We start from the raw sequence: 19,054 nt of genomic DNA on the forward strand, positions 1-19,054 counted from the left end.
TCGGGAACCCAAGTGGCAGTGTCTCCTCCATACATCTTCAGTATATGCCCTCCCCAGTCACTCTTGTCACTGCCGCTACGGCCCCCGGAAAAAGGGGGAAAGATGGTGGGGGTGGGGGGTGGTGTTGGAGCCTGGAAGTTAGACACATCATCACTTGTGCTCACAATTCGCTGGAAAGAATCTAGTCACGCGCTCACTCCTAACTCTGCAGGGGAGGCTGGCAAATGTAGTCTCTGCCCGGGAGCCGCTTCTTGGCTGTAAATCTATTAGTGGTGAAGGGGAAACCCAACTCTACAGCGGTTCTTAAGTAACGCCGCACCGCTGAGCTCAGGAGCCTTCATCGTGACATGCTGTTGCTCGAAATCTGTAATGGATACTCACTACCTGCAACATCGAAAGCAAACTCTTCAGCTTCCATGCCCGGCTTTCTTCAGGATGGCTCTCATCTGCTTTCTTTCCCTCGAGAGCCTAGGCAGAGTCAAGCCAGGCTCCTTGATGTGAACTAAAGTCACTCCCCGTGTTACAGCCTCTGAGATATCTGTGCTGCACTCTCTCCCTGGTACACAGTCCCCCTCCAGCTCTGCTTGGCGGAACCTTCTTCCAAGGCCTGTCCATCTCACATGCCTCCCCCATGGAAAGCATTCCCCATCCCCCCCAACTGGATGTGACCTCTCACCCTCGGGAACTTCCACAGCGCTTTTTTGTAGGAGTGTGGTCACTTATATTTTGCTCTTACTGTAGTTAGTATGCATTTGCCTTTTCCCTCATTCTCGATGGTAAACTAATTGAGAGCCAAAGTAATGCCTTGCTTTTCTTCAATGCAGTACCTAGCACATCACTGAAATTCAGGAGATACTGGTGGGTTGATACAAATTTTAATGTTTCAAAGAACATCTCTCAAATGACTCAGAAATATCTAGAGACTGTGACAAAATACGTATCAGATTTTCCAGCAGCTGCTAGTCATAAACCATGTCTACGGTTATACTTATTTGTTTGGTGAAACCTGGTGGGTTTTTCTTTTCCACTTTTTTTTTTAACATGTTTAGACCATGAGAACAATACGTATAACTCATTTTTCATTTTGCCACTCATTTACAGATCTCAGAAAATTTTCACTGTGACCTGAACTCTGACCAATTCAAAGGATTTCTGCGTGCTCACACGCCCTTTGTTGCCACGTCCAGTCAGGCAAGATCTGCGGTATTCTCAGTCACCTATCCATCCTCGGACATCTACCTAGTAGTCAAGGTAGTTCAACACAATCTGATTGGCACAGTCTGATGTTCTCATTGTTGCATTACTCCCAGTGCATGTTTAGAGTGAAAGAGGTATCAGAAAATATTACATGTCCTCTGTGAGATTCGCTTTGTTTCCCTCTCAACTTTACTCCTTTTCCTTTACGAGCAAATTGTGTTGGGTACTAGAATGACTATGGGTTTTGGAGTCAAAAGGTCCTAGGTTTGAGTCCTGGCTTTGCAACTTAGTAGCTATATGACTTTGGGCAATTACCTGACCTTTCTGAGACTTAGTTTCTTCATCTGTAAAGTGGAGATCATAACACCTCCCTCAGTGAGTAGTTGTGATTACAGAATAAAGTCTGGCATGTATAGACACCCTTCCTTCTAACAAGGAAAACACCCTCAGCTATCCAGCTCTGGGATGCTGCTGTGGAGAAAAATCTCAGGTAGAGTCTCCTAATCATGTTCACATTTTTCTAAAGACCCAGAGTTAAATGTCCAAAAATCCAGGCTCTGACAGTTTGAGGTGTGGGTTATAGTGTCCAAGCTTCACTCTCCCTTATTCATCACCGTCTCACAGACTGAGTGTGTCTAGCGAGAGTCAAAATCTGTGGGCAGTTCTGAGTGGAAAGACCTTTCATTCTAGATTGTACTCTTTGCTGATGTAAGAAAACCAGAGACTTTCTCTACACACCAAAATGGCTGGTTAGAAGTTAACAGCAAACATTGAGTATTTTATCTACTTTAAGCCAAATAATTAGTCTCCTAGACTCTTTACCCTCAAATTAAAAAAAAGTCCTGTTGTTTTAATTTCATGTACACCCAGCATTCTAGGATTGGGACATTTTCTAGTTAGCACAGTGTTTTATGTCCATAATCTCATTGATTCCCCCATGATCCCATGAGAGTAGCATACAGGTTCCAAAAACTTCAGGTGATGTGGAGGTCACTTAACAAGAGGCAGATGTCCTTCCATTCTAGCTCCCTTTACACCGTTTTACAAAAATTCTGAAAGGTCATTATAGCTTGAAGGGAACTTGTTGAAGTTTCTGGAAAACAGAGTTAAAATTCTATTGCTAAAAAGACACATCTCTTGTTGTCAAACTTAATGTGTGTCCTTTTCATTGCAATATTACTTAGACATACAGGAAAATTAGCTTAAAGTCCACTCTAGCAAACTGTAGCAGCCTGCAGTTACTTTTAAAATTCACTCCAGCCTGGGAAATCAAAGAAGTCAATACCAGTTCCATAGATCCAAATTTTATTTCCAATTCCAGTTCTCAGTGGATGACTTTATTTTGGGTAACCCATGGTAGTCTGCTAAATATCAGTGGTTACCTATGGGTGACTATTACTAAGTATATTCCAAAATTTTCAGATGTATAAATGCATTCATTTGGCAGTGATAAACATTCTCTAAATTGTCTGGATAGAGTTAAGAAATTTAAATCTACTCAGTAAGACAGTCCCTGGTTTGCCTCTGATTTGTTTTTCTTTATTGTAATACCACAGTTGTTGCTTCTTTCCCTCTAAATAGGGCTGAGGGTAGCCTCTTTACCTTAAAGAAATTCCCAGGCAATTCTGATATGCCCCTTTCCCCTGCCTGCCATGGTTACGAGGACTCAGGCGTTTCTTTTACGTATCAGTGCTGAAGGACCGCATAGTAGGCTCTCATAGCAGCCGGCAGCTCCTTCTCGCAAAGTACCTGAAGTTAGCCTTGTCCAACTCGGTGAAGGGAATCGTATCTGCTCATCTGGTCGAATCTGGATCCTCCTTCCAAATTCTGGAGATCCCTCTCCTGTGGGTTCCATGCTCTAGATGCAAAGTCATGGCATTCCCATTCTTCGCTTCAGGATTCTAATCAGAAGGTTCTTTATCTCGGTTCAAAGTTCATTTTAAAGACCACACTTCTGTCCACTGACCTCATGGAAAAATTAGCTTCTTTCCAATTTGCTGTATAAACTCCCGACCATCAATTTCAGGAGGATAGGGACCAGGCCTGTCATGTTCACCACCTTGTCTCCCCAACAGCTACCCTACAGAAAGGACTCAACAAATGTTTTCTAAACAAATGAATAGGTGAATGATCGCTGACTAACAGGAAAATGGGTTAGTTTCTACCTCGAGTGTTACGTGTCCATGGCCTCAACCTGGTGCATCTCTCAGGAGGATCAGCCTCATCTTCAGGCTATGGCAGTGGGAAGGGGTTTTTAAGTTCCTCTGTGAGACGAGAGACTTAATGCTTGCAGTCTCCTTGAGACAGATGTTCGTTGAGCAGCCCCATGCCATTTCCTTTGAAACTCCATGAATCACCCTCCATCACTTGGGTATTTCTGGTTAAATACTTGGTGCCTAATTGATAGTGCCTGTTAAGAATGTGTGCCTTTTAGGATATGTTGACCCAAACTTCTTCTTCAAGGATTATCTCAACTACTAACACAGACTAATGGGACTAAGTCCATTTGTTTTTCTCTTCCACACATAAGTTAAATTAAATTTTCTTTGAGCAGAGGGTTAGACAATTTTAAATTTCTGCTTTTTTTTCTCTTAAACATGGTGCCTAGATTTATGGCCAGCCAGGTCCTTCACTTGCAGCAAGATGGAAGATGATGCTTGACAGTAGTAATTCATATTACCAGCCAGTTAGCAAAGTGAAAAGCTGTACCATCCTACTGCTTTCAAGTTCCTTTCCAAGTCTGTTAAGTCCAGAGAAGCAGCCGTAATAGGAAATACAAGGGAGACAATTACAGATAATTTATTCTGTTCATTTATTCATTTTGTGGAAGGTTTTAGTCCCCAACCTGACTTTCACAGAGGTCATATCTCTTTTTTTACGTTGTAAGCAATAATAAACAAAATGAGCTATTAACATCCTACATATGTCTCGTGGGTTTTGTATTAAAAAATAACTTTTATTGTATTTTTTATTGTAGGCATAATACATGTTTATTGTTTAAAAACAGAAAATACACGTAAGCAATAGGAAGAAAATAAAGACAGTACATAATCCCACCATACAAAGATAACTACTATTAACATTTGCTGTGTATCTATCGTCCTTTTAATATGCCTTTATGATTTTTTTTACAAAACTGTGTAATACTCTTCGTACTAATTTTTTAAATCAAAAAACATATATTATGGACATCTGATGTCATCAAATATTGTCATAAGACACTATTTTGATGGTTGCATAGATTCCATTATACAAATGTAATTCACATGCTTTGTTTTAATATTATTTTTGTTGGTAGATTGAAAAAGTCCTTCAGCAGGGAGAGATTGGAGACTGTGCAGAACCCTACATGGTTATCAAAGAAAGTGATGGTGGAAAGGTATGCTATTTTGAGTATTGCTAAATGGTAACGTTTTAGAATAAGCAGGTATTTTTCAGAAGTCTCCCATAAAATAGTTAATGGAGTTTAGTCCATAATGTGTCCCCATATGAAGCACTAATAAATTATATTCAAACAAAATAAGGAAGGGAAACTTCATCGATGACAACTTTTTAAAGAAATAAACTATTAAACTCAGCAAACGATGATGTACACACCAATGTCTAATTACAAAACTTGACTAGGGCAAAAACGCGTCCTGTTGTCTTGGTTCTGAGGCCTGGGCTCGGTTGGGAGGGCCACAGACACCCCATGAAACTGAACAGTGCCACAGCTCCCCTAGCTTCCTCCACAGCATGGGCCACCACCCTTTCTGATTTGGGTATTTGGACATTAGCTGAGACTGCTGTACATCATAAATATATTAGTACAACATAGGTACTGAGCCATGAAAAGGACATCTCTTCTCAGCACCCATTTGCAAAAGTTTCCAACATAATTTTTAAAACATGGCCTTTTTGGAATAAGACTTGCCTAACAGCATCCTACTGCAGACTCATAAATTTCAAGTAAGATTTATTGAACTCAAGATAACTTGCTTTTTTTAATTTACCTTTTATCCTGAACTTAGAATGATTACTTTGGAAGTGTCGTCAACCTAATAAGGAGATTGTTAGGAACGCTTATAGATCTTTCTGGAATCTTCCAAGACAACTGTGGAAAAACAGGCTCACTTAAGAGCTTGACAGATGATGTACAAAACTTTTCTCCCAAGATTCTCTCATGCGAATCCAGTGTAGCTAGCACCTAAAAGAGGTACTTGTTGATTAGGTAGTATAACAAGCCCCAATACTTTTGGGTTTTTTGTTTGCTTGTTTGTTTGTTTGTTTAGCTGAAGGTATATTTAATAATTGAATGTAGGCTTTCTTTAATTCTTTAAATTCCTCCTTTTCTATTCTGTACTTCCTTATCAGTTGGACTTCTGGCCTGAGATGTGTTGTTTTTCTGCCTATTCCCTCTTTTTAATCAGTAGAGTAGGGATTTTGGAGATGGCTGTCATATCCATGGCAGAGACAGTTGACTTGGTGCTGGTGCCATATTGGTTGTGGGTTTTTTTTATATCTTTATTGGAGTATAATTGCTTTAAAATGTTGTATTAGTTTCTGCTGTACAACAAAATGAATCAGCTATATGTATACATATATCCCCATATCTCCTCCCACCCTCCCTATCCCACCCCTCTAGGTCATCACAAAGCATTGAGCTGATTTCCCTGTGCTACGCAGCAGCTTCCCACTAGCCATCCATTTTACATGTGGTAGTGTATATATGTCAGTGCTACTGTCTCACTTTGTCCCAGCTTCCCCTATCCCCCTATGTCCTCAAGTCCATTCTCTACGTCTGTGTCTTTATTCCTGCCCTACCACTGGGTTCACCAGTACCGTTTTCTTAGATTCCATATTTGTGCGTGAGCATACAGTATTTGTTTTTCTCTTTCTGACTTACTTCACTCTGTATGACACACTCTAGGTCCATCCGCCTCATTACAAGTAAGTCAATTTCGTTCCTTTTTACAGCTAAGTAATATTCCATTGAATATATGTGCCACATCTTCTTTATCCATTCATCTGTTGATGGACATTTAGGTTGGTTCCATGTCCTGGCTATTGTAAAGAGCGCTGCAATGAACATTGTGGTACATGTATCTTTTTGAATTATGGTTCTCTCAGGGTATATGCCCAGTAGTTGGGTCATATGGTAGTTCTATTTTTAGTTTTTTAAGTAACCTCCATACTGTTCTCCATAGTGGTTGTATCAATTTTCATTCCCACCAACAGTGCAGGAGGTTTCCCTTTTCTCCACACCCTCTCCAGCATTTATTGTTTGTAGATTTGGTGATGAGGGCCCTTCTGACTGGTGTGAGGTGATATTTCATTGTGGTTTTGATTTGCGTTTCTCTAATGAATAGTGATGTTGAGCATCTTTTCATGTGTTTGTTGGAAATCTGTATGTCTTCTTTGGAGAAATGTCTGTTTAGGTCTTCTGCCCATTTTTTGACTGAATCGTTTTTTTGATATTGAGCTGCATAAGCTGCTTTGTATATTTTGGAGATTAATCCTTTGTCAATTGCTTCGTTTGCAAATATTTTCTCCCATTCTGAGGGTTGCTTTTTCGTCTTGTTTATGGTTTCCTTTGCTCTGCAAAAGCTTTTAAGTTTCATTAGGTCCCATTTGTTTATTTTTGATTTTATTTCCTTTACTCTAGGAGGTGGGTCAAAAAGGATCTTGCTGTGATTTATGTCATAGAGTGTTCTGCCTATGCTTTCCTCTAAGAGTTTTATAGTGTCTGGCCTTACATTTAGGTCTTTAATCCACTTGGAGTTTATTTTTGTGTATGGTGTTAGGAAGTGTTCTAATTTCATTCTTTTACATGTAGCTGTGCAGTTTTCCCAGCACCACTTATTGAAGAGGCTGTCTTTTCTCCACTGTATATTCTTGCCTCCTTGTCAAAGATAAGGTGACTTTATGTGTGTGGGTTTATCTCTAGGCTTTCTATCCTGTTCCATTGATCTATATTTCTGTTTTTGTGCCAGTACAACAGGGTCTGTAGCTTTGTAGTATAGTCTGAAGTCAGGGAGACTGATTCCTCCAACTCTGTCTTTCTTTCTCAAGATTGCTTTGGCTATTCGGGGTCTTTTGTGTTTCCATACAAATTGTAAACTTTTTTGTTCTAGTTCTGTGAAATATGCCATTGGTAATTTGATAGGGATTGCATTGAATCTGTAGATTGCTTTGGGCAGTGTAGTCATTTTCACAATGTTGATTCTTCCAATCCAAGAACATGGTATATCTCTCCATCTGTTTGTATCTGATTTCTTTCATCAGTGTCTTATAGTTTTCTGCACAGGTCTTTTGCCTACTTAGGTAGGTTTATTCTATTTGTTGCAGTGGTAAATGGGAGTGGTTCCTTAATTTCTCTTTCTGATTTTTTGTTGTTAGTGTATAGGAATGCAAGAGATTTCTGTGCATTAATTTTGTATCCTGCTACTTTACCAGATTCATTGATTAGGTCTAGTAGTTTTCTGGTGGCATCTTCAGGATTTTCTAAGTATAGAATCATGTCGTCTGCAAACAGTGACAGTTTTACTTCTTCTTTTCTGCTTTGGATTCCTTTTATTTCTTTTTCTTCTCTGATTGCCATGGCTAAAACTTCCAAAACTATCTTGAATAATAGTGGTGAGAATGGCCACCCTTGTCTTGTTCCTGATCTTAGAGGATATGCTTTCAGTTTTTCACCATTGAGAATGATGTTGTGCCATATTGTTTGTTTCTGCTGTCTCTTTCCATTTTCCTCTAGAGTAAAGAAAAGATTGAAAAACTAAAACTTCAAGCTGAATCCTTCTGCCAACGTTTGGGGAAATACCGGATGCCCTTTGCCTGGGCTCCCATAAGCTTAGCAAGTTTCTTCAATGTCTCTACCCTCGACAGGGAGGTAACTGATGTGGAGTCCACGGTTGGTAAGCTTTTCAACTGTGGTGTGAAGGGAAGGGCTCCCCAATGTACCAACTCTGAGGTTAGCTACTGATTGGTGGGGGGTTGGGGGTGCAGTAAGGTGGGGGGGGTGGGCAGGAAGAAGTAGGTGAATAGAATGAAACATGATTAAGACTGGAATACAAATGCTTGATTGGACAATGATCCCCAAGACAATTACAATGAACTTTGTGGAGTTTAAATATAGTAAGATTTTTGGTTGGAATTTTCTGTACAGTTTGACACTTTAAAGAGTTAATTTTCAGTGGCCATCTCTTCTTAAAAGTAAAATTCTTGAAAATAACAAGAAAATATGATAATATAATAATATAGTTTGTAGTGTGTTCAACAAAGGCACCATGGTTGGCTCCTAAATATAAGAAAAGCAAGGGCTTCAAAATGAAAAACTCTGGTTTCTAGCAAAATTTCCAGTTCCTTAAAGGTTATTTTGCCAAGGGCAAGTGAAAAATGTGGATGCCAAAAGAATATTTAGTTACTGTTCTGATTTATTTAGCATATTTCTCTTTTCCATTACCTAACCCTTGATCTGAGTTATTAATTCCCTCAACAGTTTGGGTATGGAACTATCCAAGAGGGTTACAGAGTTTGCAAGAATATCACCCCTCACCTGTGGCAGAGTTTCTGTTTTTTAAAATGTCTTTGTATCCAGCAAATATTTATGTCTCCAGTCACATTTCTTGGGAAGTTTTTCATGCATTCCTTAGCTCTGCCACTTCTGAAATGTTGCCTTTACCAGAGGAGTGGAGGAAAAGGTATTTTGTTATTGCTGCTGCTATCCTGGAGTTATTGATGCATAATTACCAGTCAGAACTCCCGGGTTATTGCTGATTTATCAAAAACAAATCTCAGGGCTTCCCTGGTGGCGCAGTGGTTGAGAGTCCGCCTGCCGACGCAGGGGACACGGGTTCGTGCTCCGATCCGGGAAGATCCCACGTGCCGCGGAGCGGCTGGGCCCGTGAGCCATGGCTGCTGAGCCTGCGCGTCCGGAGCCTGTGTTCCGCAACGGGAGAGGCTGCAACAGTGAGAGGCCCGCGTACCGCAAAAAAAGAAAAAAATCTCATTTTAGTGCATCCCAACATTCACACCACAATATGTGTGTGTGGGTTTTTTTAAATGCTAATTTCTATGTAGACCCAGGTAGCCTTATTTGAAAGAGTTCTGCATAGAGCTTAAAGGACACATAAACTAGGTAGTTAAGGCATAGAGCTTGCTGGGTCCTCAGTCATCTCTGGGTCAAGGAGAAATTAACCTGACTACAGAGGCTGATTTTTAAGAAGCAACCAAAAGATGTCGTGTATTATACTGAGGCAGCATGGCAAGTTTAGGTGGTTCAGTGGTAGCAGGAAGTTCCAGTTCAGCATTATGACAAGAATTAAGGGTAAGAGAATGTTCAAAGACAGGGTTGAAATATCACAGTTCTGTGCAGTTTGACCATTCACTACAGAACCCCTGAGTTTTGCAGTATAAAAGTAACAAAATCCTCACCTAAATCTCAAACGGGGTAGGAAATAACTAAGCAGAGTATCAGGGTTCAGGTTTGGGTGTGACTCAGTTCTAATTACCATTAGGCAGGTTGGCCAAGGCAGAAACTCAGTTCTGCTGCCTGGTCCACACAGCAAGAGCAGAAGAAAGCTCAGATCCAGGATGGACTCAGGCTGACCTGTACGTAGCATGTTCGGGCCAGAATCCCAAATGCCTGCAGGGGCATTTGAGTACATGCCTCTCCCAATGGAATGTAAATATAAAAATAAAACAAAACTAAACGCTGTTGACTAAATAAAGCTTATTATTTAGCCAGACCCTGCTCTGGCTGCAGTTCTGGACTCCTCCTGCTCCTTGATCGCCACGTGGGAGGGCACTGTGGTTGCTCCTGGGCTCTCACTATGATCAGAGGAGGATTAGGGGCTCCAACGGGGGGTCTAAGAACAGGGATGGGGAGGCAAATTGTCATGCAAAACAAGAATGGCCGTGTTCAGTGTTCTCCTTCAGTGCGCTTCAACATATCCTACGTACGGTAAAGTTAATAACTGCTATATATTCAAACAGAAAGGCAAACTTTAGAATGACAATTGTTTTCCTTAAAGGGAAAGGCTCTGTGAGTGAGCGGAAAACTTTGTCCCAATCTCGAAGACTTTCTGAAAGAGCCTTCTCCTTGGAGGAAAATGGGGTTGGATCCAACTTCAAGACCTTGACCATTAACAGCTTTTTCAAGCAGGTATCTCTTCCTGTTACAGTGTGTCTGGCTTTGTCCCCTCACAATGGCATGAGTGCTGGAGCCCAGAGGGGGAGTATATGTAGTGACTAAGAGAACAAGTTAGTCGACCTCACCGAGCCTCGGTTTCATCATCTACAAAACAGGGATCATGACACTTGCTTGATGTGGCTTTTGGGAGGGTTCGATGACACGAGACGTGTAAAGCTCTTCTCAGAGTGCCTGGGATATGACAAGTGCTAAGTGAACGTTAGCCCTTTTAATTGAGAGAAGGACTGGTTCCCATTAACACAAACTATCCTATTTGAACTATCATGGCCAATTCATTTATTAGGCTATGAAAACAGTCTGGCTAAAATATCCACTTCCCCTTTGGCCTGGGGTTTCTTGGCCTAGGTGTTGTCCATCTCACCCGTTTTCCACGTGCGGGCTTTCCAGAGCTGCCTACTTCCTCACAGGGTGTGACAGTTACAGACAGTGCTCTTTATTAGCTCAGAAATCATTGAGACTACTTAGAGAATGAAGAATTTCCTAGCGTAATCAAATTCATAGAGACAGAAGGTGGAATGACAGAAAGTAGAATGGTGGTGGCTAGGGGCTGCAGGAAGGGGGGAATGGGGAGTTGTTTCATGGGTATAGAGTTTCAGTTTTGCAAACTGAAAGCATTCTGGAGATCGTTTGCCCAACAAAGTGAATGTACTTAACACTACTGAACTGTATACTCAAAAATGGTTAAGATGGTAAATTTTACGTGATATGTGTTTTACTACCAAAAAAACCAACTTGACTTATACTTGGTTTGACACTGTTTTGGAAAATTTTCTGCAGCTCAAGCAGTTCTCATGGGGCATGTCAAGGGGTTATGTTAACAAACTGAAATGCAGAAGAGATCCTAAGGGTTCTGTGTGCTATGCCTCATGATGGAGATGGCAGGGGACTGAAAGGGTTTCTATTTGGGAAATAACTCCTTCCAACTGTATTGCCTTGGGGAGCAAGGCCCTTGACTAAACAAGCCGAAGTTTTCTCATCTGTACTTAGGAATAGGACACACCGATCTACCTACCTACCTACCTACCTTCCTTACTGGGCTGCTGTAAGGATCAGAGCTCATGCCCACGTATCCCTCAGCAGCATGCCTGTCCCACATACACGCATGGAGTGTGTGTGCTTAAGCCTTCTCAGTCAAGACAAATGTGAAGAATATGAGGACAGGACAAAGATGGAAAGCTGCTCTCTCCATCTTCACATCTTTGAAGACAACTTTTCTTCTGTTTTGTTTCAGGGAGTACACAAGTATCAGTGGGTTTAAGTTATAGGGGGAGGACCTTTTGGCCTGGATTACTAATGGTCAAACAGCCTTCCTCAGGAAGGCAGTAAAGTCCCCATCTCCAGGAGGACTGAAGAGGCTGAGAGAGTCAGAGTGGTAGAGGAAGAATATTTGACAAGAGGTTGACCAAAAGATTTCAGAGTTGTTGCCTCGTATCTACGAAAGGCACGTTCCAATAATACTTAAAGATAAAAATCTTCTGAGAAATCAATCTTTGGTCCCGACCCCAGGGGTGTATGGTGAATCTACCCTAACCCTGACTTCTCTCTTGGCAGGAGGGAGATCGCCTGAGTGATGAAGACTTATTCAAGTTTTTAGCTGACTACAAAAGATCTTCATCCCTACAGAGAAGAGTCAAGTCAGTTCCAGGTGTGGATGGCTTGTCTTTATCCTCTTTGTTGTGCCAAAGCCATTTATGATTAGACGCATTATTCATGTAACGCTGCAATTTTTTGTCAAGGGAGATGTAGGATTTTGTATTAGGAGTTAAGGTCTGGGTTTTCTTGGCCAACCTGTTAATGTTTTCTATTTTTATTAAAGGACTGATTCTGGAAATAAACATCATGCTTTGTATTTGATTGCTCACTCAGAAAATCAGATAATTGTTTGAAGAGAGGAGCCTCTTATATCATAGTGTATGGAACTCTTAACATGAGAAAAAGTGAAAGTGCAATGCTTTGGTAGAAGGTGACGGCGCACCCTCCTTATCCTCAGCTTAACAGCCCCTGAGGCACTTCTGCAGCCCCCTGGGGTACCAGGGAACCTAGTTTGAAAACCACCAATTTTTAGTGCTTGTAATGAGAGAAGTTACTGAACTATATACTTATGGTGTGGTAGTTCTGGAAGGGACTTTAAAGATCCTCTAATGTGTTCTTACTCATTTTACAGTTTCTTGCTTTTTAAGTTCTAGAAACTAAATCTCAAAAATTGTCATGATATGCTTTTTCTCAAACTGTGGGAAATTAACTGGGTATTCCAAAGTGCTTATACTCACACAACTTATCCTCATTTCCATAAAAGAAATATAGTACAGCAGTCTTTCTTGACTCCCTCATATATAACGTCTTTACTAAGACAGTCCTATTTTCTTTCTTTAGGCTTGCTCAAACTGGAGATTTCTCTGGCTCCAGAGATGACCAGTTGCTGTCTGACTCCTGAAATGCTGCCAGTGAGACCCTTTCCTGAAAACCGGGGACGCCCACACAAAGAGATTTTGGAATTTCCAATCCGAGAAGTGTATGTCCCTCATACTGTGTACAGGTAAGAAACAAAAGCTCTTGGAAAATTATTGAACCAAAAATTTGAGCCTTGTTTGGGTAATGCTTTCATCATCCTTTGACCTATTTTGCTACTTCCTAAGTTTTGGGGAAAATGAAATATGACGTTTACAAAACTATAGATAATTACTTTTTAAGATCAATTTGTTCTCTCTTTTTTTTGTGGTATGCGAGCCTCTCACTATTGTGGCCTCTTCTTTTGGGTATGTGGGACTGAAATGCAAAGAATTTCAGAACTCACCTAATCTAAGTACCTCTACCCGTCACGTGTTCAGATGTAAAAAATTGAGACCCAGACAGGATGAGTGAGTGGTTTGTTGATGTCAAAAATGGCAGTGGGTAAAACAACAAGGTTTTACTGTGTAGCACAGGGAACTATATTCAATATCTTGTAATAAACTATAATGGAAAAGGATCATAGAAAAAGAATGTAGAATCTAAAAAATGGGAACTTATTTACAAAACAGAAGTAGAGTCACAGATGTAGAAAACAAACTTATGGTTAACCAGAGGATTGGGGGAAGGGATAAATCTGGAGATTGGGGTTGACATATACACACTACTATATGTAAAATAGATAACTAATAAGAGCCTACTGTATAGCACAGTAAACTCTAATCAATACTCTGTAATGGCCTATATGGGAAAAGAATCTTAAAAAAAGAGTGGATCTATGTGTATGTATAACTGATTCAGTTTGCTGTACATCTGAAACTAACACATTGTAAATCAACTCTACTCCAATAAATATTTAAAAAGAAAAAAGTATATAGATATATATACATGTATATATGTATAACCGAATCACTTTTCTGTATACCTGAAACTAACACAATATTGTAAATCAACTATACTTCAATTTTTAAAAATGGCAGTGAGAATTACAACCAACCATTCCTACAGTTAGAAGTGCACCTCTTCCTTTCAAAATTGAAGTACACATGCATTTCCCCCATTTAATCCTTTCTGAAGCAGTTCTTGGTTTTCTCTTCTCATTCCTAAATACAAAGTCGGCCAAGTCTCCCTCCTAGATAAGTAAGCATTCCTAGGATGCAGTAGTTTCCATTCTCCATTCCCTAGAGGGAGATGAAGACATGAAAATGTTTGCTTATGGATGCTGTATATCTTTTTAGAAACCCTATCCTATAATTGGGAAAAAGAATGCTCTTGGTATTGGAATAAACTTGCACCAAATGCATTCTATAGTTATTCAACTTCCCCTAGCTTTTAATCACCCATGGGAGGCATTTACAACTCTCTCTACTCCTTGCTGCAAACATTATCCCTTAATTACATCACAGAGGGACTCAATGCGTTAGTGCATCTACTGGTTCAGAAATGTAGGAGTGCTGAGGAGGACAAGTTTGAACAGATTACTGTGGACCCAACTTGGCATCATGAGAAACAGACCCACAAGTGCAAAGTGAATATTCTTTAGCTGTTCTGTACACTGTGGAAATGCCAAGGCCACCCCATTAAAAATCAGGTCTCTTAGGAATGATAGAAGACAATACTTCCCTCCAGCTTTGACCTTCTGTCTTCTCTTGGCTCCCAGGCCACCATATTTTATAGCTTGTTTAAGGGAGGAGAGTTGTGGTGAACTTGGTTCAGAATCTTACTATGTGAAAATGTCAAGGAATTGAGAGAACATTTTGTCTAAATTTCTCATGCTGTTGTTAAATTTTCAAGTGTTTTGTCTCCAGGCCTCACATGCTTTGTAGTGGTTTTGATTAGGTTGGTCTGGACAGTAACCCAGTCCTAGACTAATTCTCCCCTTTTCTCCACCACCACTCCCATTTCGCAAAACGGAAGTAGAAGACTCAAGTCAGGTCCGAACCCCAGGTCAAATTGGGAAGCTGACTCAGTTTACCCTTGGTGACCTCATCTTCTCATTTTTGTCAAAACTTGTAACCTCTTGACTTTTCTGTCCTCTCCTCTCCAAATCAAAGTCTCCTTTCAAGCAAAGGTCTCTAAACCTCTTTACATTATGGTACCAATAACAGGTGAGGTCTAAAGTCTTATCTCTCCCAAGAATATTATTTCAGTAGGGACAGCAGTTCCTGTTTCTTTTAGAAAAGTTTTCCTTTGACTGAGTTGAATTCTGGACATCATTCTCAGGGTTTGGCATGTAGGGTAACTTTTCACGTTGACCTTGCTATTTCCATGTCTCTAATTCTGGCTGTATCCCTTTAAGGAAATCAAATAAATGAAAATTAAGATTTACAGAGCAGATAAATTTAGGGATAATTCTTTGCTTGATAGCAGACTCACCTCATAAATTTGAAATATAGCTTGACGTAATAAATTGATCTACCTGGAACTTGTGGAGAACATATCTATTGGGCCAAGCAAGGAATACCTACAGTGACAAAGCCAGGGTTCAGATTTCCAATTTGTGTATCTTTCACATAAACTTCAGAGCTCCCTTGAGTGAAGGGAACTATTACATGGACGAATGGCAGGTGTTTTCTGGCCTTGAGTGTCAGTTGTGGCCATTGTCATGCTTTACAGGATTGTCATATGGGTGGGGTTTCAGTTTAATACCATATGAATAGCACTCAGGTTCTTCACCTCTCTTAAAGAGCAGCTGCTGTGGAGCCTCAGATCAAATTGGCCTGGGATAGGCTGAGCTGCCTTCCTGCCCTCAGTCTCTCCGTCCTCCGGTCTCTTCAGGTGCCTCCTTTGACAGCCTTGCCCCTTCAGGTGCCCTCAGCTGGGGTCACTGTGTTGCCCACAGGGGCACCATTCATACTCTGTTCTCTGTGGTTGCTGCCTGATGCCTCTACCTTAATTCAGCTCACTTTGAGGAGTGATCTAGATCGGTTATAAAAGAACTGGGCCTGGCTGAGGAAGTATCCCCATGAACCCATGAGAGTGTTGGTCACTCATAAGACAAACACTCACTTTGAGGGAAGAGACGAACTTCTAGAGCCAGAAGTACTCATTCTAGGAATGGCGAGCATCTCCCCAACCAGGGGCTTGGGTCTCTGCAGTGCTGTTGGCAGCCTCTGTGTGTGAGAGGCAGGGGGTCAGACAAGTACACCGAAGCAGACCCAGGCAAGAGCTATTTCAAAATCACAAGCAGGAGGACGGTCATTCCGAAAGCGGAGCAGAACAGCTGGAAAAATTAGGTCGATAAACAGGATTATCCGACTCTGAGTATGGCATTCTTTTCTCCATGCCCAGATTAAAAAAATACTGGTTGTTAGCCCAAGAACACGTTTGAACCAACTCCTGGCTGATTTTCCATGTGGCCCAGCAGCTGGTAATGGAGACTCCAGCTGCCTTCTGGTGGGGGCAGAATGAAAACAATGCGGCCTGGGGCCAAGGCCCAGCGAGACCTTTAAGGGCGTTTTATCCTGTGGCAGTTACTGGAGTTTGCCCGGAGATCACAGGCGCTGAGGTTGTAATGAGCTTGTTAAGCTCCTTGCCGTCCCTGTAACTGGTGATTACATTAGAGAGATCCACATAAAGTGCGTTTTCATCTCTCATCCCAGCCCCCAATAGCCTCTGAGGTCGTTTTATCCAATTATCAGACTCGCCGTGGACGACTGTGCTTGCCGTGAACAAGCATATCACTTAGAACATGATTTCTTTGATGGATAATTAGCTGTTTTCAGGCTGCCTCCTATTTAGCTGAATGTTCTCAGACCAGAAGTCTGCATTCTGGTCTGACAGGGAGGTGCCTTTCGTATCACAATGGCGTCTTGAGGAACACTGCCTGGCTTGCATCCTACAGGGGCAGAAAGCACGGCACAGGATAAATGTGCAAGCTGGTCTTGAATGACTGTCTGGAAGTTATAATTTAGTGAATAGCATTTCTAAGGAATAAACCAGAAATAATTCTGGGTGACGTGTTTAGGAAGGAGTCAGGGCATGGAGAATGGAAGGTATCCTTGAGAGGAACTTTCTTTTGTCCATTCTGAGCCCAGTTGTCTCTCCATCCAGAGTGGATCTGTTCAGTGTTGGGAGTGGGATGGGGGAGGGGAAGAAGGGTAGTGTGCCTCAGAGTTCATTGCAGAGCTTTGTAAAAATGCAAGGGTCCAGTCCTACCTGGAGACTCCCATTCAGGAGGCCTGGGGTAGGGTCTTAAGGGTACAACACGCTTCTTTGAGGATCAAAGCCTCTCCCTCCCTTTCATGGTCCCTCTTAATGAGTTCCTCTACTCATTGGAGTCATCCAAAGTCCACAGTGACGCAAGCCGCGGGAAACTCAGGGGAAAGAGCCTTGCGACTTAATCCCTCTGACCTGGAAAGCAATCCTATCGTATGCCAGGATACCAGGTGAAATGGATACGGCGAAGAGCAAGTATTCAATACTTGTCTATCAGGAATCTACAACACCCAGAAAACTTCTCCATGTGAGGACGATGTTTTTTTAATGGCGTAATGCTCCTCAATGCTGTTAGTACTCCAGGCTTATTGCTAATTAATGGTCAGTAGTTTATGATGTGATTGACCCTGGTCTAAATCACCACAAATAATGCCTTACTTAAATAACTATTCCAGATAATAACTCCCCATTCTTATTTGTTTCTTTGGTTGTTTGAATTTTATTTATTTTGGAATAGGTATCCTATTCTAATATTTCAATATTTTAAAAGTACGTTAAGTGCACGGTGAAAATTCTCTCTACCATGCCTGACCTCCAACTGTAGATTCCCTTCCTTGGAGACAGTCTTAAAAAATATATATATTTACACACACACACACATACATACATACATACATACATGCGTGCATGCATTTTATTTTCTTCATTTTATTCTACAAATATTGAGTGCCTGCAACATGCCAGGCCCTTTTCTAGACACTGGAGAAATACTAGTGAACAAAACAGATGAAAGTCATGTATATTTCACAGCTCAATCCTGTTTTTGACAATTGGAAACAGCCATTTTTTTCAGTTTCTTGTTTATCCTTCCAGAAATAAACTATGTTTGTACAAACCAGTACAACCTTGCACTTTTCCTTTCAGAGTGCAAGTATAGCATAATCCTCACACTGTTCTGCCTTTGATTTCTCACTGAACACTATGTTATGGAGAGCATTTCTATATGAATACAGAGTGGCCTTGTGCTTTTTTACACCTGCACTGAATCTCATTATATGGCTGTATCATAATTCATTTAACCCCAGACTAATGAGCATCTAAGATGTTGCCAATCTTTTAACATTACGAATGATGTTAAAATGAAGAATCTCATATAACCTTTCACACATGTACAAGCATGTGGTATATAAATTCCTACTTTTCACCCTTTAAAGGAGTGTTTAAATAACTGTTGTAAGTATAAGACAGCCCTGAAGCTCAGTCATTGGTCTTCCTAGACTCAGTGAGCAGTTGTTTGTGGAACATGAAGCTTATTATAAACAAACACTTTATTTAGGAATAGCAATGACAGCCCAGGCAAAATCTAATCATTTAAATTGGCTGAGTAATGGAGACAAAGGCAAAGTGAATTCCTGGTGCCAAAATTACCCAGATAATTAAGCTCCTGTACTTGACTTTGCTCTGGCAAGTTGGCCTCAATAATAAATCAGGAACACAATCCTCACTTTCCTCCAAAATTCAGTCATCCTTCCTCTTTTTAGAAGAATGAAAAAACTCAGGAGGGAGCAAGTTACCTAAGACTTCTTAGCAGCAAGGGCAGGTTTTGCGGAGCTCCCCTTCCAGTACAACATTTAGCCACTTGAGGGCACAATTTGCTCATTTTCTAGATTCAGAAGCAGCTAGGTACCTTTCCATTTCTAAGCAGATGGAGTCGTGATTTATTAAAGGCAAACATGCATTGTATTCTTTTGGCCTTGAAGTGCAGGACCAAGAAAAACTGGGAAAGTATTCCAGTGTCCCAAGAGATCACTGTGGGCACTTTTTGCAAAGGATTTTCTTTTACCCTGTCAGCTTCTGCCTTCTTTCATCAGTTAAGTCAGGAACTTAGAAATCTGTCACTTTGTTGAAAGATGTGGTGGAGAGGAGGATGGAGAAATGTATCCTGTGGTCTAGAGAGACAGCAAAATCTCGTTTTGGGGGTGTATTGCTCACTATACATTTTTACACATTCACCAAACCTGCCTCAAATACAAAAGTAAAAGAATGTGGTTTGGCAGT

The 19,054-nt window shown here is 41.0% G+C and overlaps 1 protein-coding gene across 1 annotated transcript in view; it reads left to right on the forward strand.

Annotated features, from left to right (window-relative positions):
• The window catches only part of DOCK8 (dedicator of cytokinesis 8), a 221,854-nt gene that overhangs the window by 97,945 nt on the left and 104,855 nt on the right, over positions 1-19,054 (forward strand). Inside the window, exons 9-14 of the mRNA XM_067744237.1 lie at positions 1,102-1,251; positions 4,496-4,576; positions 7,934-8,093; positions 10,212-10,342; positions 11,942-12,035; positions 12,764-12,926. Coding sequence (XP_067600338.1) covers positions 1,102-1,251; positions 4,496-4,576; positions 7,934-8,093; positions 10,212-10,342; positions 11,942-12,035; positions 12,764-12,926 — 779 coding nt within the window. The remainder of the gene's footprint in view (positions 1-1,101; positions 1,252-4,495; positions 4,577-7,933; positions 8,094-10,211; positions 10,343-11,941; positions 12,036-12,763; positions 12,927-19,054) is intronic.

The sequence above is a fragment of the Pseudorca crassidens genome, chromosome 7 (genome assembly GCF_039906515.1).
Source record: "Pseudorca crassidens isolate mPseCra1 chromosome 7, mPseCra1.hap1, whole genome shotgun sequence".
Classification (NCBI taxonomy): Eukaryota; Metazoa; Chordata; class Mammalia; order Artiodactyla; family Delphinidae; genus Pseudorca; species Pseudorca crassidens.